Consider the following 22,796-nt stretch of genomic DNA (forward strand, 5'->3'; position numbering starts at 1 on the left):
TGGCAAAAAACTCTTGTTTTCCTAATCCATTTTGAAGAGGTTGCTTTGACATTTATCAAATTGTATTTTCACCACCTTGAATAATTTAGTGTCCTGTACAAACTTGGCATCCTTAGCGCTGGTTTCCTGACCTCAAATCATTGATAAATAAAATGCAAAACATGAGGGGAGGGTATGTGGGAGAGAAGGAGGGAGGTAACCATTTGTTCCATTGTGAAAACTATGTATAATTCTCTCTTCGATTCCATGTCATGTACAAAAGTTATTTTTCTTATGAGATAGCAATAGCACTTAGACTTATATACCACTTCACAGTGCTTTACAGCCCTCTCTAAGCAGTTTACAGAGTCAGCATATTGCCCCCAATAATCTGGATCCTCAGAGATAATGTATAGGTCATCATAGGAGTCCATGGAAAAAGCTTTTCACAGTTTCCAAGCTGAAGAATATATATTTCCCTTATCTGTACAGCATTTGGTAAAAGCTCTGATGATGTTATATAATTGGTATAATTTGTGTGATAGCTTCATGATATGCACAGATGCTCATGCATATCTACATACCTCTTGAGACTACTAATATGTAATGTTAATATTGAGGTTTAAATAGCACTGAATAAGTGCCAAGAGACTGGAACTAGATTTGACTGAGTTCAGACCTAGAAAACCTAGAACTACGCCGCCTCCGGTCCGATCTAAATATAGTATATAAAATCATACGTTGCAATGTCCTACCGGCAAATGAATACTTCAGCTTCAGTCATAACAATACAAGAGCACACAACAGATACAAACTCAACGTTAACTGCACTAAACTTGACTGTAGAAAATACAACTTCAGCAACAGAGTGGTCAATGTTTGGAATACTCTACCTGACTCTGTGGTTTCTTTCCCAAACCCCAAAAACTTTAACCTTAGACTGTCTACTATTGACCTCACCACCTTCCTAAGAGGCCTGCATAAGCGCACCAATCATGCCTACCGTCCCAGTCCTATTGTTTCTTTTTATTTTTCTTAAAAGTATCTATCTCATGTATTCAAAACTATGTTTTTTCTGATACCTGTATCTTGTAAGTGATTGACAAATCAAATAAATACTAAAAATACTAAATGCATAATACCAGCCCCTCTTAAGCAGACCAGACCATGAAATCAATTCTGTAAGATGACAGAAACTGCTTTTATTGAAGGTGATTGCTATAACAGACTCTCACAAACATAAGTGCGCTGTGCTTCATCCTCCTTCTTACAATTCAGTGAATTCAAGAGGTATAGTATCTGTCTGAGCAGCTTCTGAATGCTATCTGGATGTTCTAGACTTAAAAATGCCTCAGCCCCTTTTACCTAGGTAATAGTTGTTTCAGTATCTCTGCCAGGGTCATCTTCCATGCTCTCTACGTATGGTGAGGTAAACCATTGTTAATTGAATCCTGCCATAGTACCTTTTAAACAATGATGAACAATTTAATATTAAATGTAAATTCAATCCATTATTCTTTTAAATAAAACATGATTTAAAAATCACATCTTGGCATGGTGCTCTCAATCAAGAAAGTTTGTGGCCTGTCACTAGTTCTAATTGTAATATGCCTGCCTTCTTAAGTTGAAGATCTGTCTTCACCAACAGATGACAAAGCCCACCTGAAGCTAAAGAACAGAGTTGCAGCAGTGTGCATGCCCAGTTGCCCCACATATGTGGCCAGTTACTTCAGACCCTGGGGTTCTTGTTATTACCAATCATTTTTTGCATGTTAATATCTTATGCTCGGTAGTTCTGCTATAATAGTATCTAATGTGACAGTTCCAGGGCAATTTCTCATATGACTGGCCTGACTAGGCATAGGGAGATCCCAGCTGCTCCTCTCAAAGAACTTAGTTTCTCTCCTCAGTAAGGGAAAAATGGGGAGGAGATGAGAAGAAAATAGAGTTGAGAAATCTGCATAGTTTATATAATTTATAAACTCTGCTCTTCTAGAGAACAGAATGCCATGAAATAGGAGAAGCAATATACATTTCTGTTTTTCATAATAATGAAAAGAAAGACAATGGGCCATAAAAAACAAATCTTTGTTTTAGTCCCTTTCAAAGGAATGAAGGAACCTGTATGTAAAATTATTCTTAAGCCATTAATAGGAGAACTTGTGAGTCTCCAAGTATTGCTTAACTGTAAGTCCTTCTATCCCTCACCACTGGCTATGCTGGCTGAGATTACTGGTTGTTAAAATTTAGCAAGAGCTTTGAGAAGTTTACATGTTTACTTATTCTGCAGTGATCCAACTTTCCCTCATGTGTAGCCTTTTGTTGTTGTAATCGAACCCATATGAGACACATCCAATTTTAAATTCTTATTTTTAGAAAGATTGCTTTGTTTGTAATGAACTCTCAATCTTTGTAGTCCCTTCTCCCTTGTTCAACTATTCACTGTGCTCAGAAAAAAATCCCTTTTGTCTTTAGAAGAGAGAGGAACTCCGTCTAATTTTGAATGTGGCCAAGAATCATATCTCACTTGTGGATGTGGATTAACTATCTGACATGATGCTAGTCACCTATATTTTAGCCTGCCCATTCACAATACTCCCATTCTTTTCTCTATCCCCATTTAAAATTACCCCGCCACTGTTGTATATGGATTAGTGAATTCTAAAGAGAGGCTATGCATTATGAAGAGTACTTCCATTGATTAGCCTTGGCTCTCCCACCAATCTCCTATACCTTTTTTGATGTCCAATAGGCCTGTGTAAATCTTTGGAAATGAGCACTTCAAAAAAATAGATATGTATAAAGCATTCTTCGCCAAAGTTTTGGAAAAGTCACAATACTTTAAAGTTTTGTGTAAAAGCTTCAGGTCTTTTCCCAGTTTGTCTGTCTGCATGCATTTGTATGCAGACTGTGACCTACTGGGATTTTCAGTGAAGTGGAGTCACTGCACCTGGATATATCTATCAAAGTAGCCACGTAAACCTTTTAAAGCTTGAATCCCTTTTAATGCTTTGAAGAGGGATATTTTTCTGGCACCAAAGTGGCTTGCAAAATCACTCCTTTCAAATGATTGGCACAGGCCAAATATGCAGTGAATTGTCTAATACATATACATTTCAAGTACAGTTATGTCATAAATTGGTATAAAAAAATAAGGTGACAACTTTATTTTCAAATTTCTTTCTAAAGATCCTTCAGAACTGGATTTATCTTACATTTATGTTTCCAACTTCATGTCTATTCTCATTTATTGAAGTACTGCACAGTAAGTAGAAAAAATATCTCAGAATGGTTAATTTCGAATTTGATCATTGGAATTAGAGCTTCATTCTGAAATATTTTCTTTTAAATTTAGAGCCATCATACTTCAATAATCTATTTGAAAGAAGTCAGATTTGTACACTTCCTATGGTCATTTACAGTACTAGATTACACTGTATACTTACTTTGCATTTTCAGTTTATTTTCTTTAAAATAATGTTCTATTCCATAATTGCATTTGCATGGATTATATCCCAGGAGACATTTCTGATTTGAAACATAAGGAAACGCCCAGTTTTGTCTTTCATCGAAGCATCTAGTAATTCCAATAGCTTGATGATCTGTTGAAGTAGAAGGACGCCATGGCCTCCAGAATAGTGCCATATTTGCTGAGATGGTAGCAGTCTGGTTTGTATGTCATGCTAAAAATGAAACTTTTGCTCCAGAATAGCCCAAATCTTTTAGCAAGGAAATCTGAATTTTCTAATATGAATAAATTATACACTTCTCTCTTTTTTTTTCTTTACTTTTTACTGCATTGAAGAACTTATTCTGGCTTTGAGAAGAGGATAAGCAGGATACTTTAATCTCATTCCCAACTACTGAAAGCCTTGTGCAGCTGCATTACTAGCTGCTAAAATTTAATAGGTGTGGGCTAAAAATTAGCAGGACACCTGCTCTGTAAATATGCCTTTGGTTAAGACAAAAAAGTAGACAAACATAGAAGAAGAAGAATTTTAATTCTGCACTAATATTTTTGTAAGGCAGTGTGGCACACATGTAACTTGATCTCTGGCAGCCTATGATGGAGGAAAGGGTGTCAGAATACTGCAGCATATGATAGCAGTCTTGATGCAGAGTGCATTGTCAGATATGGATGTTTGATAAGACTAAAATCTTATCAATTCGGTCATGAAATAAAAACATTGAGAAAATATAGTTGGTGTGAGTGTGATAAAGGACTGGATAGTCATAGTTGCCAAGTTCATTATAATGCAGTGAAATAACACATATACCTACAATATTACGACTGATTTATTTCATGTTTCATATTTGGCATGCTCGGAATTATGCCTGCTACCATTCTTTATTATTTATTTTATTTATACAAAGAAGCTTTTGTTTAAAATGAGAAACAAGTTGGTATTACAGTAAAATACCTCCACTTTAATACAGCACGCACACACCCCAATCCTTTAAAAGATATCTGCTTCACAGGGCAAGAACAGTATAAGTTGGTTTTGGTGCTGTATTAAAAGAAAATCTTATTTTTGTGTGTATCATCAAAAAGAAGTGTATACTAATTAAGATCAGCCTGGATTAAGGTAGACCATTTGCCTTTTTTAGAAAGATCTGTTGAGTGTAACAGATGTGTTGATCTGTTTTGGAGCTCAGCTTCACCATCTCCTTGCCTGTAGAAGTTTTAACTTATGTTTCAGTTTTCATTCTATGTGGTACGTGATGAATAATAATGAGCATCTTGTGGGATAGTTGTAAGGAACAAAAAAAGCAGAATTCTTCATAGCCCTTCTCAAAAATGTTTGTTTGTGGTTTTAGCTTAAGTCCCTGCTCTCTGCATTGCTGAAATAAAACCCTAACACATATAACTAAAGCAGACGCCAGATTATTTGCAAATGAAGTTGTTTACAGCATATCCACATTTTGTTCTCTGAGCCTTCTTTCCCCACTTGCCTCTTCAGCCTTAGACTTCCTTTTTGTTTAAATAGAATGTTTAAATTCCTTGGGGCAGCATCACATCTTTTATTTTGTTTTGCAATATCCCTCTACAAAGTGTCATGTATAGAGATGGGATTCATATAAGTATATACCAGGAGTGCATCTACTGCTTTTGGTGTACATTACAGGCTCAGCCAGACCAAATGTCTCACAGAGATATTTATATTGCTATCCTTTTTCTTCTTTCTCTCAGGTGGTAAATCCCAAAAAGAAAATGAAGAAAAAGAAATACTCTAATTCAGGAACAGTGAGTAACATTATTATAAATGTACTTGATATATTAAAATATTTCCCCAACGTGCCATCTGAGAAATTTTGAAGTTGGGATTTCTTTTTTATCTGAGCCTCAACAATAGGAAATAGGCGGAAAATTACATGTGTTGATGTAAACAGCAAATAATGCACGACTATTAGTATTTGCCCAAGCAGTTGTATTATTTAAATACCAGCCGGAGGAATGGCCAGTAAAAACATGTGGATTCCACAATTAAAATAGTAGAAAATAGTGCAATCTGATTTGAATCAAAGGCAGAGAGAGCTGATAAATATTTCAACAGAGTCAAAATGTAGAAAGTGTTTTGAATTAATGTTAATTTCTACATGCAAAGAAAAACGTAGACATTTGGGCTGATTGATACATTTGCCAGATAAATTCAGATTATTTTCCTGGTAATTGTTAAATCTGGCTGATGCCTCTGGCATGATATATTATGTTTCCTTGTCCCTAGGAGAAAATCATTAAATTGTTAGACTTATAAGGAAGGGCCGAGTAGTAGATCCCATACAGAAAGGCTGAGCTTTAGTTCCCAGTATGAACCTGTGGACCAGGGAGATTCTTGTTTGAAATACTGGTAACCACTGTTAATTACAGTGACCATGTGGCCCTTATTATAAAGGGCACCCTTTTTTTTAAAGAGTTGTCTTTTTATTTTCCAAAAAGTCACTTTTGACCTTTATTTTGATCATTTAAGTTTTACTATAGAAATAATACCATTTCATACACAGTTTTTCACATTTGTGTGAAAAATATGAAATTTGAATTGTCTTTTTAAAACAAATTTACATATACTGTTTGGCTTTAGATGTTTTTATCAGAAAATGTATTTTTTAAAAGCAGAAAAGTTCTTGAAATTTCCTTTGTAAAACGAAGTTATAATCAATTGTTTTTTTCCTTGTGTATGTCTTTCAGGCTTGTCCCTTTTTCAGGTTTGTCCTTTAGATCCCCACCCCCCCCCCAAAAAAATGGTGAGAGATTCTCCACCAGAGTGAGACTTTATTAGGCTACTGTTGTAACTGTTCTTGTGAATCTAAGTTCAAATCTTCAGTAAAGAAATAAATGTTTTTTCTGGATTTTTGCAAGCCAAATCTGATAATCTTAAAAAACAGAGTTGCGGTAATCTATTGGACTGGGAGTAGAGTAAAGATGGGATGGCCTTGGACATGACACATAATTAGCATCAGTTGCTCCTGCCCCAGTAACAATTATTTCATTGGTCCTTATGTGACATACAACCTGTTTCTTCCTTTTCAAGGTAACATTGCTGTCATTTGCCACTGAATCAGAACATACGTTTCTAGATTACATCAAAGGAGGGTAAGTCGTCTCTCCTGCTAAAACACTTAAATTTACCCCAGACATCATGGGAAAGACTGTTGGTATTCCTACCAACTTATAGCCTAATTAGGATGGAATTGTACTTCAGCCAAAACAAATAAATAGAATAAATTATGCAATTGACTGCTGTTAGTTTGCTCTTCCCGTTTCAAGATCTCGAAGAAGGCATCGCTTTGTATGATTAACCCCAACATCAGAATTAGGTTTAAAATGTCCAGATAACACAGGATTACTTTTAAAAGCTATAAAGCAAGGTTCATTATTAGTTTATGGATTCTGATTTGTTTGAGAATCATAATTTTAATTCTAGGTTCAAATGTTCCTCAGCGGCAAGCTACAGCCAGCTACAGCTTTAGTAAGTCTGGCACCTCATTTATAGCCTCTAAAATGTCCAAATATTTATCCTGCCAAAACAGTGTGTCAAAATGATAATGTTTATTATTTTAGGTATGAAAATGTCTAAAGAAGCAGTGGGCATGTTTCCCAAGTTTCCATGAAGCAAATCATGTCCTGTTAAAATTTTCCAAAATCCTCAGACGACAGATCCAAATCATGCTGCCAAAAGATGGCATCAAAATGGCCAAAGATTTTCAGCTGCAAAAACAGAAATAGAGATGGAAAAGCAAGGATAAAGTTGTAGTTTTGTGAAATGCTCCCATTTCCAATCCAATCCACACACACACAAAAAAAGAAAACAAGCCAAGATTTTTTTATCCCCGGTCCCTCTGATCACATCATTGGCATCACTGCAAGTGTGGTCCCAAGATCAAAAGATGGCTCCCATATAAAGCTCTCTTTGCTTCCTTTATTTCTCCAAAGAGAAGAAGCAAATAGAAGGGATCCTGCTGTTGAACCAACATGACTCTTGTTCCAGTAATGGTTTAGTATCCTGACTTGATATGACATGGGAATGCAATAGATGATTCTTGCATTTCATTCAGTGGTGGGATTCAAAAAACTTTACTACCGGTTCTGAGGGCGTGGCTTGGTGGGCCTGGCAGGGCAAAGGATACTGTAAAATCTCCAGTCAGAGGTGGGATTTGCCAGTTCTCCGAACTACTCAAAATTTCCGCTACTGGTTTTCCAGAACTGGTCAGAACCTGCTGAATACCACCTCTGATTTCATTGTAAAACTATGTTGTAGGATTAGAGATGGATGATAAAGATTTAACCAATACCATGAAGAACTGGGCTGGTGGCATAATGTTAAGGACTAAACACAAATGTTTGAATTTAGCTAGTGGTAGTAATTGGACTTCTTCTACCTTGAGAATGACCAAATAGCAGTCCTTGACTTACTTTGGGTTGCCTAGGGACTTTTTAAAGTTACAACAGATTTCCCCCCCCCCCCCCCCCAAATTGATTCTCACAAATTGATTCCAAAGTTCTGGGGGCTGTGCCCCCTGTGGTCAAGTGATGACATTTCGGTTGTTCAGCAACCAGCCAGCATTTATGGCCATTTGCAGCATCCCACAATCCTGTGACCACAATTTACAACATTTTTGCCAAAAAACAGCATTTTTTTAATGGTTTTTAGCAAGCGCTCCCTAGTGAACAATGAATTTACTTAACAACCATGTTGTTCAGTTAATGACCACAGATTTACTTAAAGACCATGGTAATTCACTTAAAGACTGCCATTAAAAAAGTCGTAAAATTGGGTTAGGTTCCATTATGGTTATAAGTCAAGGACTACTGATGGAATGTTACACTTTCTGGGAAATATTTTCCTTTTTGTTTCAATATGAAGTTTAGCTTGTATCAGAGTGACTAGAACCGATCAAGAAAGATGCTGCGGTTCTCTGACATGACTAGTTATTTGCTATTTTCTTGCCAAATAAACAACTCCGAAATGCCACAGAAGAGCACCCATTGAGCTATTTGGGATTTAAAACTTCACATATGCCTGCCATTCATACAATTAAACATCTGAAAAAGCTCATGTATCAGATACATCTCTATAATGCCGTATTTGTTATCACATTTTGTCCACCCTCTTTTCAAAAAGCTTAGAGCATGGGATTTTATGATAATAAAATGGAAAGAGATAGAGATAAGATTCCCCTGATTATGTCAGTGGAACAAATGTCTCTGCCTCCTGATTGGAAACTTTGCTTATTTGCACCATCCGACGTTGAATTACTGATAAATTATTCAAATGAACACTGGAAAGAAAATTGTTGGGTACAGAAGATCTGAAATCCATGCCCAACTGTGGTGAGCAAATTATGTTTTAGAAAGTGGAACTGTTACACAAGAACATAAAAAAAGCTCCTGAAAATACACGGGGTTGGGTCTAATTTTTGTCATGCATAGAGAATGCCTGCTAAAAGGGGTTCTTAGTCTGAAGTTACTGGGCTTCAAGATATAAAATTAATGTCAAAATATGCACACACAAAAGAGAATCTCTTTATATTTGGGACAGTGTAAGAGGGTGTAATACAGAACTCGTGGTCCAGTGCCTGATTTATTAGACCTAAGAATAACAACTTACCTTAGATAAAACAAGCATTTGGGCAAGAATCTTAAAGCCTAAGCTAATAAAAGACTGAAGCTGGGTTAAAAAAAAAAGGAATAAGGTAAATTAGGAGAGGCTTAGTTATTACCATTTTTCTGTGTTCGTCTTACATAATATAGCTTTATTATGTCCTATTTCTTGCAAGCTGCAACAGAAAAAAAAATGAAGAAAAACCTCTAAAAGTCCGAAGTCATTGCGAAGAAAGAAACTCAAACACCTTGGAGAGATTTTGTTTTGCTGATATACTTTTGTCTCAGGCAGAATCCCTTCTACCTGCCAAATACTGAGTCATCACAGCCAGTTCTCGCAAAAAAAATCTCTTTATATTCAGTCCACATCATTTTTTCATATAGTTAATCAAATGTCTCTTTTGTTCAGTTTTCTCAGGCATCAGTTTTCCCATCCATTTATAAACTGCAACTTTTCCTAACAAATGCATTTCATAGATGGCCTTCCCCAGGGTGCACATTTTGGTTTTGCAAAATTTGGAGATGTGCTCTGCCTGAAGGATCGCTGAACTTATTTAGTCACACTTAGAAGTGTAGGTAATCCTTGAGTTACAACCACAGTTGTGCCCAGAATGTATGTTGCTAAGTGAAACATTGGTTAAGCCTCATTTTACAGCTTTTCTTGCCACGGTTGTTAAGTGAATAATTGCATTTATTAAGTTAGTGATATGGTTACGTGAATCTGGATTCCCTGAATTCCCCGTTGACTTTGCTTGTCAGAAGGTTGCAAAAGTAATCGTGACCCCAGGACACTGCAAACATCACAGCCAGTTGCCAAGCATCTGAATTTTGATCATGTGACTATGGAGATGCTACAGCGGTCGTGTGGTCATGTCACTTTTTTCAATGTCGCTGTAACTTTGAAAGGTCACTAAATGAACTATTGTAAATCAAGGACTACCTGTACAAATAGATAGTTTAGTTTAGAAAAATGCTAACCATATATAATTTTATCGTAATGCCATTTGGATTAGGCAATGTGAAGGATGGTGGGGATGGTGGGGACCTCATGTTAAAAATGCTCCCTTCCCTAAGTAACAGCAGTCATCATTTCATAATCACTAGGAAGCGAAGTCTTGATCGGGCTGTTCTGCAATCTTCTATTTTTCAAGTGGTGTGTGCATAGGTTTTATGTATTTCTGCAACCCTTACAGCTTCCCAAGTCTGAAGGGTATCTCCACCCTTTGCTACTGCTTTGTTGTTGTTGTTTTCTATAAATTGCTGAGAGCTGGGTTTTGTTTAGATGTTGGGCAGTGGCTCTGTGTTTGCAGCCAAGAGTGTTTTAGCTGATGGATCTACCAGCCATTCTTGGCCCATAAAAATCCCACATTCTCCACATGCAAATATCCAACCACTGAAGCATCCATCAGAGCTCAGTTTGTGGGTTTTGAGAGGTACTAGAGTCTAGAAATCAACCCAAGCACATTCAGAGCATTTAACAACCAACGTGGATTGGTAAGGTAAAGGTAAAGAGATCTCTTAGATTTATTCAACGTTAAAGAAAACCTTGAATTTTTGGTAACTAGCATACATTCTCTGAAATATATTGGTAAGTATGCTTTATTCTTCTTTTTCTTGAAATTCATTATCCTGTTACCTTTTTCATGTTAGTAATTCAACATGTTTCCTCTCATTCAGTCCTCCCATTGACCAATTTTTTCCTTAAGGTCCTCTCATCTCAGGAGAAAGCTACTTAGTTTAACATCTTACTAATTATTCCTTCCTTTCCTTGACCATCTGTTTTCTTTCTCGGTTTAAGTCAAGGGAACTTCCCAGCGGAGCTCCTCAGCCAAGCTTGTCTGATGATTTCTTACTATTCTGGTTCAAGGATTATCCTGAACAGTCATTCATAATTTAATAATTATGGGGGAATATCACAGAATACATGTCCTGAAAATACAAGTAGAACGACTGTGACAAAAGAAAGCATTTATTTAGTGCATGACATACAGTGTCAGGGAAATATACACATGCTAGACATAATGCAGTCCTGACAGCCTAAATTGCTAGCTCGTTCTGTTCAGCGCTTGTGTGCCTGTCCCTGGTGTACTGTAAGATTATACCAGTTTACTTTATACTAGTTAAATAGCTGTGTTCAGGTTGCTGGCTTTTCTGGGCTTCTCCACCGGTCTCACCTCACCTCACCTCACCTCATGTTGTGATGTCTCGCATCTGGCCAGGTCCAGTGCCAGCTTCCATTCTCCACACACAAAAAACCACAGCTAGGGTTTCTTTTTCCCGCCAAAGTGGTTTCTACTTGTAGGGTAATATGTAATATTGCATGCTTCTGAACTGCTGTGTGGGCAGAAGCTAGGGATCGAGCGACAGGCATTCCCTCCATCTCACAGAGCCGGGTTCGAATCACCAGAGTGCAGACCATTTCTGGCCAGCAGTTCCAGTGTCATTGCAAAGATAGTACCAATAATGGTAACTTTCTGGACGCAATCCCAAAATTACTGGAGCACAACATAAACATCATCAGCATTGACAAAATCATCATCAGTCAGTTGCAGAAAGACAACTGTACTTGGAACAGCTCACATCTTGCAATGATACATTTAACACCATCGAACAACATTTGCTTATCTCACGTTCTGAAGGACTCAATAGATGGATAAAAATGCCAAATTCAGCCTAATCATTTGGCTGTGTTACCAACAATAATTCATTATGATGATGTTTGTTTTGAACTCAGTAAGCTGGGTGTGAAAGGCTAGTGCTTAAGGCCTGGAGACAAATTTGCTGTGTATGCAGGAGTTTTTTCTTCTTATAACTTTGATTTTACATTTTACAGATTTCTATTATTAGTTATTGGATTTGTCACATACTGCAGGCTGAGAGTAATATGGAAATAAACAGAAATGAGTGTCCTTAGGCCTTTCCACAAGACTTTTAGTAAAATTCAAACACTACCAGTTGAAGAAGTAGAACTATGGGGATCTCAGTTTTGAATAGCCACAGACAGTTAACATCTTAGTGCTCTTTTCTAGAGTTAAAAGTACATCCCTGACCGGTGCTAAATCTAATTTGGATGTGTTTCCCAAGCAGCAAAACAAAGAAGCCTTTCCCTTTAACCTGGTCTCTGCCTTTCCACCAGGCATTTAAAAATATTATCTCCGACTGACAGCTGCATTCTTTCATTGAAGGCTTGTATGACATTTGAAGGAAAGACCTGTCATGGGAGCAATTGCTTTCGGTGGAGGGTGGGAGATGACAGATTGGGAATCTCATCTGAGAAGGCTGCCAGAGAAATGTCTGCAGACAGCTTTTTTCGATCATCCATTTTAATAGCACTTTTGCACACTGTGCTTTAAACCCCTGTTCCTTGTCCTCCTGGAGCTGAGAATTGCGCTGATTCATAGGAGCCCATGGAGGGACAAAGAGTTATTATTATATCGTTATTATATAATCATAAAATCATTTTAAATGTAACTGAAAGCCTCCCAACATAGATAGATAGACGCTGAGTGTCTTTTAGAGATGTCTTTCAATGTCTTCCTGAATACCAGAAGGATAGGGTCAAGCCCACTTCAGGAGGTTGCTTATTTCACAGAATGTGGCAACCATTGAAAAAGTCTCCCTTCTTTCTTCTCTTTGGGGCAAAACTCTGAGACAATCAGAGAATAGAATAAATTATAGAATAACCAAGTTGGAAGGGACTTTAGAGGTCTAGTCCAATCTTCTGCTCAAGCAGTAGATCCTATACCATTCCAGACAATGGTTATCCAATCTCTTCTGGAAACTCTCAGGTGATGGAGCACCCACAACTTCTTGTGGCAAGACATTCCACTGATTGTTTGTTCTCACTGTCAGAAAATTTCTCCTTAATTCTAGGTTGGATCTTCTTTGATGAGGGATCTTCTGCTACTTCTTGCCATATCCTCAGATGCTTTGGAGAAGAGGTCGACCGCCTCTTCTCTGTGATATTCCCTCAAATATTGAAAGACTGCTCTCATGTCACCCATAGTCCTTCTCTTTGCTAGCCTAGACATACTGTATTTAGATCCTGGAACTGTTCATAGCATAGCCTCTAGACCCTTAATCATCTTTATTGCTCTTTTCTGCATTCTTTCTAGAGCCTCTACATCTTTTTTTGTATCACAGTGAGCAGACCTGGGTGCAGCATTCCAAGTGTGATCTTACTTGTGCAGTATAAAGTGAAACTATCACTTCACGTGCTCTTGATACTATCCTTCTGTTCGGAGGTTGTATTCAGCAGGTTCTGACCGGTTTTGGAGAACCGGTACCGGAAAATTTAAGTAGTTTGGAGAGCCTGCAAATATCACCTCTGAATGGAGATTTTACAGTATCTCTCCCCTGCCATGCCCACCAAGCCATGCCCACAAAACCAGTGAAAAATTGAATCCCACCACTGACTCTGTTGATGAAGCCTAGGACTGCATTGGTTTGAAGGCAGTTGTGGTATATTGCTAACTCATACATAAATGGCAGTCATCTACTAGGTCACTTAAAGTTACTGCTGTTGAGCCAGATACCACCTATTCTACACCTGTACATTTAGTTTTTCTTGTCTTACTTTTCTCATCACTGATTTGCATTTTCTTGGAGAAGTTCCAGTCTGTCAAGATCCTTCTGTATCTTGAGTCTATGTTCTAAAGTGTTGACTATTCCTCCCAGCTTGGTATTTTCTGCAAATTTGATGAATTCCCCTTTTATCCTCTTATCTAAATCATTTATGGATATGTTGAAGAGAACTGGGACTCAGACCCAAAAATGGCCTGAAAAAGGCCCCCAAACAGCCTGAAAATGCCCAAAATATAGGCCAAAAAATGGGTAGGGGCGGGGCCGGGGCCAGCCAGTGGTGGGATTTGCCCCAACCGGCTGAATCCTATCTCTGCTTTTGAGGAGTGGCTGGGAGGCGGGGCTGGGTGTGATGAGTGACATCACCCACCCAGTCACATGACCAATTGGCCATGCCTACCCAGCCAGAGAACCGTTGTTAAAAAATTTGCAGCCCACCACTGAATATTTTTGCTCATTTCTAGGTGTTCACAGACCCATTGCTTGATTACCTTTTCCAGGATTTTCCCAGGTATCAATGTCAGGCAGGTTGGTCTGTAGTTTCCTGGATCCATTTTTTCCCTTTTGAAGATTGGAACCACATTAGCTCTTTTCCAGTCCTCTGGAAAACCTGATGATTTTAATTCAGTTAAAATGGCTAGGTCAGTGATGGCGAACCTTTTTGTTGTGGTGTGCCAAAAACACGCACCCACTATGTAATGCACCCCGCCCCCCTTTGCGCATATGTGCGCAATTCCCCCACCCTGCCCACTTACCTGCATTGTGCATACATGCGCCTCCCAGCTGGTTTTCAGCCATTTTTCAGCCTCTGAGGCTGCAGAGGGTGAAAGCTGCTTCCCCCGAGGAGGGTGAAAACTGCTTCCCCCAAGCTCCAGAGGCCCTCCGGAGGCTGAAAATGGGCACTTCTGATATTTCCAGAAGGCCATTTTTCTGCCTCACGAGGTTGCAGAGGCTTCCCTTGAGCCTCCAGGAGGACAAAAACGGCCTTAAACGGGCCAAAAATCAGTTGGGAAGCACGTGCATGTGCAGTGCAGGTAAGTTTGGCTGGGGCTCATGTACCTGCATAAATGGCTCTGCGTGCCACTTGTTCTCTTTATCATTTTTTCTTGTCTATTTGGAATTGTATTCATTGTCTGCCTTCTGCTATTCTGCTTTTGATAGGTTGGTCTGTTTTTTCCTTTTTCCTTTTGTGTAAAAACAGATACAAAGACTTAATTAAGCAGTTCTGCTTTTTCCCTCATCTCCTTGCAATCTTCTCTCGTTGGTGGACCAGTTGTTTCCTTGACTTTTTTCTTGTCTTTTTACTTGTTGAAAGAAATTTTTATTATTAGTTTTGGGATTTGTTTCAAGTCTTAGTTGATTCTGAGCTTTAATTTTCCTGACTTCGTCCTTGAAGACCAGGGCTATTTGCTGGTATTCTGTTTTAGTTATGCATCCCTTTGTCCATTTCTTATGCTTGTCCCTTTTGTCTTTCAGTTTACCATTCTAATTAATTATTATAAACACAATTGTTAGAATAAAGATAATACTAGAAGGAAAGTTGAGGACATAGTTTCCAACAACTCTGGACTTCATTTTTCTCAAAGGCTAAATAATTTACAATTATAGATTGTACAATTACAGCCTAAATGATGATATTGTGTGTTTTTTTTTCCTCCAGGACACAGATCAATTTCACAGTGGCCATTGATTTCACAGCTTCCAATGGTAAGCTTTGATTTATTCATTGTTGTTAGTGTGCTATCCATTTAATGTGTTATTTGCTTATACAATTTACTAGTGTTTAAAAATAAAATTGGATCATTATACTTTTATTAAAGTCATTAAATCTTAACCCTAAGCATATTGCATAAAAGTGCCTATTATGTTAAATGGTGGCTTTCCCCAGGAAGCTACCATTCATTAGATCATAACCTAAGGTGACCTCAGAAAAGCTATCTAAGAGGTTATAGAATATATTGACCTTATCCCTCTCCTCTCAGGGGAGTGATCCAATCTTGCATATCTCTTCTAAACCCATGGAAGCTTCTGACGATGGTTCTTCTTTAATTCTGAGTTTCTGAGTAACATAAGGTCAGATTGCTTTGCCTGCCCTGTAAAGGCACCAAATTAAGTGTCAAATGAGAAAGCAAAATATTTCATGCTGGAAGCAAGCTTCGGCTAGGAACCCTTGAAAAGTGTGGTGAGATAATAAAGAAAAAGGCAAAATCAGCTTCTCTCATCACTTTTTGCTTTAAAAATCAGACTCAGTTCACTTTAGACATGAATGTGGTCTCTTGTGGTACTGATTTTTATGAACTGGGTTCAGGGACAAAACTAGGTGAGCAAGACTGGTGATGCACATATATGAATGTAAAAGGTGAGCCTGTGTGCCTTGGAAAATCATTGCTAAGAACTTTCCTTATTTTAGCTGCATAAAGAAGCCAATGCTCTCTTTTGTACATGCACACAACGCACGTCTGCTTGTACTTGTAGATAAGATCGCTGAATTCTTAAGCAGATCCAAGAATATTTCGATATAGCAAGATAAGACTTATTATGCCACCTGCTGTCTCTTTCATGAAATTTCATTAGATGTCCAGATACAGGCAGTCCTTGACTTACGACTATAATGGAGCACAAAATTTATGTTGCTGAGTGAGACGTTTGTTAAGTGGGCTTTGCCCCATTTTATGACCTTTCTTGTCACAGTTGTTGAGTGAATCATTTCGGTTGTTAAGTTAGTACTACGGTTGTTAAATGAATCTGGCTTCTCCACTGACTTTGTCAAAGGTTGCAGAAGGGGATCACATGACCCCAGGACACTACAACCGTCATAAATATGAGCCAGTTACTAACTGTCTGAATTTTGATCTAGTGACCAAGGAGATGCTACAACAGTTGTGTGAAAAACGGTCATCAGTCACTTTTTTCAGTGATGTAACTTTGAAAATTGACTAAATGAACTGTTGTAAGGTTAAGGACTACCTGTACAGCAATGACAGTTTTTACCTCTTCTAACTTCTAGGTCTTATAAATATCTTCCTGTGAATCTACTGTCTTTTTTTCCCTTGCCATAGAAAATTATCAATATAAAAATGATTGACTGCTCTGTTTAGATTTTACTTGGTGGTGTCCTAAGGCAACTCTGAAAATAATGGCAGATTCCTGTAGACAGTGTATGACAATTCAAGTATGTAAGGTGTGTATAATTGGCCTGATGTGTTTTAATTGTTTAGAGCATTTGGCCCTGCATAATGTTGAAATCGGAAGGGCAGGCATAGTACAGCAATACAACTGAATAACAGATTCAATACTAATTCAAACAGCAGTGCAAATTCCAGCTTCTGGATTTAGAATATAACATCCTTTCAGTACTTAAAATACCAACCACTAAAGTGCTTGAGAGGATGAAAATGCCATGATTGCCAGCTCTGAAAGATAATGTAATATCATCAGGTGAAGCTCCTCGGGGAGAGGTTCCCAATTACAGCATTCCAGATAAGGTTTTTTGTTGACCTTAAGCAAACTTCATCAATGCAGCTGGCTCCCAAGTCAATGAATTCACTGCTATTCCTTCTTCTTCTTCCTCCTTTGGATTCTTCCTCTTTCTCTCTCTCTCTCTCATTTTCTGCAGGCAATCCTTCTCAGTCTACCTCCCTTCATTACATGAATCCATACCAGCTCAATGCATATGCCATGGCACTGAAGGCTGTTGGGGAGATCATCCAGGACTATGACAGTGATAAAATGTTCCCAGCGCTTGGGTTTGGAGCCAAGATTCCCCCCGATGGGCGTGTCTCTCATGAGTTCCCTTTGGTACTGACACTTCCCTTTGAGCCACACCACCATTCCAAAAACAGCTCCCGAGGGACGCTTTATTTCAGATCAGATCAAGTGTCAGACATAGGAGTCCAGTGTGTCACATTCTGAGATGCCTTTTCTGGAGAGAACAAAATGCCATATGATCCTGCTGGCAGAGACTTTGCCTCATTGACAGCAGAATCAACGGATCTTTTAAATTTCAATCCCAAACACACTGACTAGGGAATAAGCCCTGTTTTCTACATGGTTTATTTCTCCTTGCTCCTGGATAAAATGAATAGGATGGCTGGCACTGGGCAGTCTTGTTTTCCTTGGTCATAGCCTGACTTTTCAAGGAGCTTGGAATTTACTTACAAAAAAGCCTGTGGGCCTCCAGGTCTTCCCCACTACATCTTTTAGCAGGCCCAGCTATAATTCAGCAGCATCTGGAGGTCAGAGATTGCCCACTCCTGAGTTAAAGCCTTGAGGGTTATAATAATAACAAAAGAAGCAACATTATCCTTTTTAAATGTTGATGTATCTGTAAAATCAGGATGAAACCTCAACCCAAGAAAAATGTCTTCACTACTGTTGCTATTCCTTTAAACCCCAGAGAGTGAGCTTCAGTTGCATCTGCTTAATCTTTGCTTCTAACAGGGATGGAGTCCTTCAAGATAAATCTAAGGATGCATGCATTACTTAGACATACTGTGTTTCCCCAAAAATAAGACCTAACCAGAAAATAAGCCCTAGCATGATTTTTCAGGATGCTCATAATATAACCCCTACTCCAAAAAATAAGCCCCAGTTAAAATCATCAGCCAGATGGACGTATTTAATACCATATTTCCTCCAAAATAAGATCTAACTGGAAAATAAGCCCTAATGCATTATTATTATTATTGTTGTTGTTGTTGTTGCATAATAATATAAGACCTGATCTTATTTGGGGGGAAATACATTAGCTAGAAGTAGTTCTGTCTTTTCATATTCCATGTGCAAAAATGCATGCATGTGGTGTGATCTAACAGAGAGATAAGATACTATTGCAAGAAACACACCCAGTAATAGATCAAAGCTGCAGTAGAGAGCCATAAAGATAAAGCTCCTAATCTGTCTCAATAAAATCCTGATCTGAAGCAGTCACATGCTCTTTCTTTTAAGAAGGAAGCCAAGCTGCTCAACTGTCTTAACATACATTTTATAACTGAGTCTTTAAAGAAAACTTATTCATAGGTAACCGTCCTGCTGCTAGCGTTTTTATCTTTGTTCTGGCATATTATTAGATGAAAGGCAGGTGGAAGGATTAAAGCAGCCAAAGAAAGATGGTTAAGATGCAGCCTCTGCCTGGAGATTGCCTTTAGCTGTGTCTCCATTTCTCTGTTTTCAGAATGGCAACTGTGACAATCCTCACTGTAGTGGAATAGAAGGAATCCTTGAAGCATATCACCAGAGCCTCAAGACTGTGCAGCTCTATGGCCCAACTAACTTTGCACCAGTGGTCAACCATGTGGCTGGGTAGGTCCATACAAGTATAAAGTACTTTATAAAGCATGATATTGAAAGCTTCTTGCCATAAAGCAGGCACACAAATTCATACCATTTGGTTTTACAAGCCAGAAACCACATAAACAGACAATTTCAGTGGATTTGCATGTTGTATTTATTAAGATTAGAAGGGAACATAGGCAAGTGACAGAAGATATCCCATATTCATATTCACAAAAAAGGAGAGCAACTCTGAATTGGAGGTGGTCACAGATGCACATATACATTTATTGGAAATCAGTCTGCATTCAAAAAATCAATTGGGGCGTGTGATGGTCCACAATGTCATGATATGCAGTCTGATAGGCAAGAAAATTGACTGTGATCAGGGCAAGTATCATTGTCCTTCCTTTTCAGATGACATCTTATCTGCTCCTAAACAAAGACCAAGTCAAACATGTCCACCCATACCTGTTGTGCCCCCATTTTCATGTGACAAGCCCATAATTATCTTGGTACACACAAGCTAGATGGACTGTCCCCCTAAGGCATGTAGGATTGAAATCACCCACGAAATCTGTGGAATTCCAACACCAATCCCAAGACAACATCCAGGAATGAATAGAGGGTTGGTGTTTAGATGGTTTGTATATGTCAGCAGCCCAGACTTGTCTTTGCTACATAATTCCACACAAAGGCACTTGCAATCTGACTATTTCCAGGTGCTCCGCATCACAGAACATTTCACATACTATCACATCTACTTCCCAACATTCCCTTCCCTATATCCATCTTAATATGCCTCAAGCCCATCCCTCAACTTCAACTATCATGAACATCCAGTGAATATGCACTACCCATCACACTTAACATAAGCAAATCTCTTTCATAATACCCAGAATCCTACAGACCTTCCTGACTTGTACAGTTACAGGAAAATGTGCAATGGACACTTTTTTGAGAAACAAATTATTTCTACTAATGCTTGTAAGATTACAATTTGATACAGTTAATTGCACCGTTTGTGTTCAGTTCAGGATTCAGGGGTCCACTAGGAACCTATATCTTCCTGCATTCAATATTATTTCCTTCCAAATCAGATATGCCTCGGCTGTGCAAGATGGCTCCCAGTATTTCGTTTTACTCATCATCACGGATGGTGTGATATCAGACATGGCTCAGACAAAAGAAGCAATTGTCAATGTGAGTAGCTCACCTGGGGAATGGAGCAGCCTGATTTCAGCTTTATCAAATAACAGACATGTTCTTATAAGTGCCATGTGGGGAAAATGGCTTCAATTCAGTAGCATAGCATATTAGTAAGCCGAGCGCCTGGAATTTACTGCTAGACACAGTAAGAGGTATAATCTTGCAGCCACAGGACATTCATGTTTTCCCTATTGTAAATCTATTGAATTCAAAGACTTCCCTAATTGGAATAATATTTTGCTAAATATGGGAAACCCTGGGGAAGTGCAGAGGCAGGAAAGACATTTGTTGGGAATGCTTTCATTGGAATTCCTGTACTGAACAAGTGTACTAAACGGCCCTTTCCAATTTTGTGATTTTGTGTTTATATTCCTTTCTCCAGGCAACTGGTTTTTGGTTCCATCCTATTATTATATTAATACAGCATTTACAATCAGATTTAGAATCAGTGGCTTCCACAGGAAGGAGGAAAGTGAGTCACTCTGACTAAAACATCATCCTGGTATCATAAAACTAGCCTTTCCCCTTTCGTACATGTGTTGTGATGTCACGTTGCACACATGCCCCAAAGAGATCAAGCTTGTTTCTTTCCTTATTCTAACAAAAGCAACAAGATCCTTTTGAGGCCACTACTTAGAATTCATATGCCTCCTTCGTACATAATGCCAGCCCAGAAGAAAGAAGCCATGGTTTACAAGCCAAAATGGATGGACATCAAGCTAAGTCCATACTCAGTGCATTAGCTTCTAACTAATGTGTTCATCGTACCATAAAGTGCACCGTGCATTACAGGATTGTCTTGGTAATCCTTTCACCAGGAAGGGGGAATCTGTATCCCTTCAGATAATGCTCAGCTACAACATCTACCTCTGTGGCTGTGCTAGTGTGGCTGCTGTTCAACCAAGGCTGGAAGCCCACACATCCCCCATGCTTCATTCTACCAAATATTTAGCCTCATCTAATCCATTGGGGTGCCAAAGCAGATAAACAGCAGTCAGCCTCAAATCGCAGAGCGAGAGAAAAAGCAAAGGCTTGCTAGTATTCCTTCTGGGGACTGCATCATGGAGAAGGGTTAAACTCACAACCCCTCTTTTTAATTTTGGTTGGGGTTTGGATCAGTTTTAGGAGGCTCTGCCAAGTGGGGAGTGTAAGCAAAAGTTTAAAGCACTCTTTTCAAACCACCTCACCCCCAAATGTATCCTGGCCCTGCCCACCAGTGGTGGGATTAATTGTTTTTACTACCGGTACTGTGGGTGTGGCTTGGTGGGCATGGCATGGCTTGGTGGGAATGGCTTGGTGGGTGTGGCAGCGGAAGGATACTGTAAAATCCCCATTCCCTCCACACTCCTGGGGGAAGGTTTCTGCAAAATCCCATTCCTTCCCCACCCCACTAACCTGCTTTCCAGATCTGTGCAGGGCAACAAAAGAAGACCCAGCCAATCAGCTGGGAGAGAATAGATGGGGGCGGGGCCAGTCAGAGGTGGGATTTGCCAGTTCTCCAAACTACTCAAAATTCCCGCTACCGGTTATCCAGAACTGGTCAGAACCTGCTGAATAGCACCTCTGCTGCCCACGCTTAGAATGTGGCCCTCAGTATGCTGTGAGAGAAAATGAAAGAGGTCACTATAGGCTTTCCCCACAAATAATGGGGAGGAAGAAGAAAAATCATTTGCCCGAAGCTACTCTTCCCATGGCCCCAATGAACCTTGTGTTCAGGTTTCCCAGAGGGGATTTGAAGATCAGCTGGACTGTATGAATAAACAAAGCTTCTTGTTATGCAAGCATTTGCTTCTGTGCGCAATCTCCCCCTCCCCCACCACTCTGTTTCCAGCCATTAAGGGCACTGCCGTGTGCTCTGCTTTTGATTCCAGTGGTGATGAGTGATGAGTGTGCTCCTGATTAAATTGTTGCTGCAGTCCATTGTTCAACATTGCCAGAGATTTGTCATAGCAAAGAGCACTGATTATATTGCCACTTCTGCATTTAATAGCAAAAACAGTCACTGGTTGCTGAAGGGGAAGAGAAAGAAGTTAGATAATTCGATAACAGGACAGCATGTTAAGGACAAGCTCGGGCAAACTGGGAAACACATAGTACCACTATGATTTTTTTTTTTTTTTTTTTTGTATTCTTGCAATGACTTCTGCCTCTTGATTTTTAGTCTTTATTTAATTTTTTCTTCACTTTTAGTCATTTTGTACTATCTTTTTATCATGCTGTAAGCCACCCAGATGAATTGCATATAGTGAGATGAATGGCGTGTAAATTTAATAAACACATATATAAATAAATAAATTCAGCCCTACATACAAAGAGGGCTGTGGAGCCATAATGTGAAGACATTATGATGAATTGAGTACAGCCAGCAAGTTGACTGTCTGCATGAAGGGAGGGAATGAGCTTCTGGATTTGTTTCTCCGTATTATTTTACAGATCTGTGTTGTAAATCCAGGCTCTTTCTTTGTTTCTTCTTCCCATCTCCATTTTGCACGTCCTCCTCTATTCTTACTTGTTTCCTGCTGGTCCTCAGGCTGCCAAACTTCCAATGTCTATAATAATTGTGGGTGTTGGACAGGCTGAATTTGATGGTAAGAATTTATGTTGTGTTACCTTTTCTCCAGATGTGAAATATGATGTGTGTGTGTGTGTGTGTGTG

The 22,796-nt window shown here is 38.9% G+C and overlaps 1 protein-coding gene across 3 annotated transcripts in view; it reads left to right on the plus strand.

Annotated features, from left to right (window-relative positions):
- Positions 1-22,796, plus strand: part of CPNE5 (copine 5) — a 128,719-nt gene that overhangs the window by 100,645 nt on the left and 5,278 nt on the right. For 2 of the 3 annotated variants that reach the window (XM_026716917.2, XM_087929726.1), the window contains exons 13-19: positions 5,171-5,224; positions 6,510-6,571; positions 15,321-15,367; positions 17,277-17,458; positions 18,834-18,961; positions 20,032-20,134; positions 22,671-22,728. In XM_026716917.2, coding sequence (XP_026572702.1) covers positions 5,171-5,224; positions 6,510-6,571; positions 15,321-15,367; positions 17,277-17,458; positions 18,834-18,961; positions 20,032-20,134; positions 22,671-22,728 — 634 coding nt within the window. The remainder of the gene's footprint in view (positions 1-5,170; positions 5,225-6,509; positions 6,572-15,320; positions 15,368-17,276; positions 17,459-18,833; positions 18,962-20,031; positions 20,135-22,670; positions 22,729-22,796) is intronic. The other variant, XM_087929725.1, reaches the window with a different exon arrangement.

The sequence above is a fragment of the Pseudonaja textilis genome, chromosome 3, assembly GCF_049901715.1.
Source record: "Pseudonaja textilis isolate UNSWEBS1 chromosome 3, rPseTex1.2, whole genome shotgun sequence".
NCBI classification, from domain to species: Eukaryota; Metazoa; Chordata; class Lepidosauria; order Squamata; family Elapidae; genus Pseudonaja; species Pseudonaja textilis.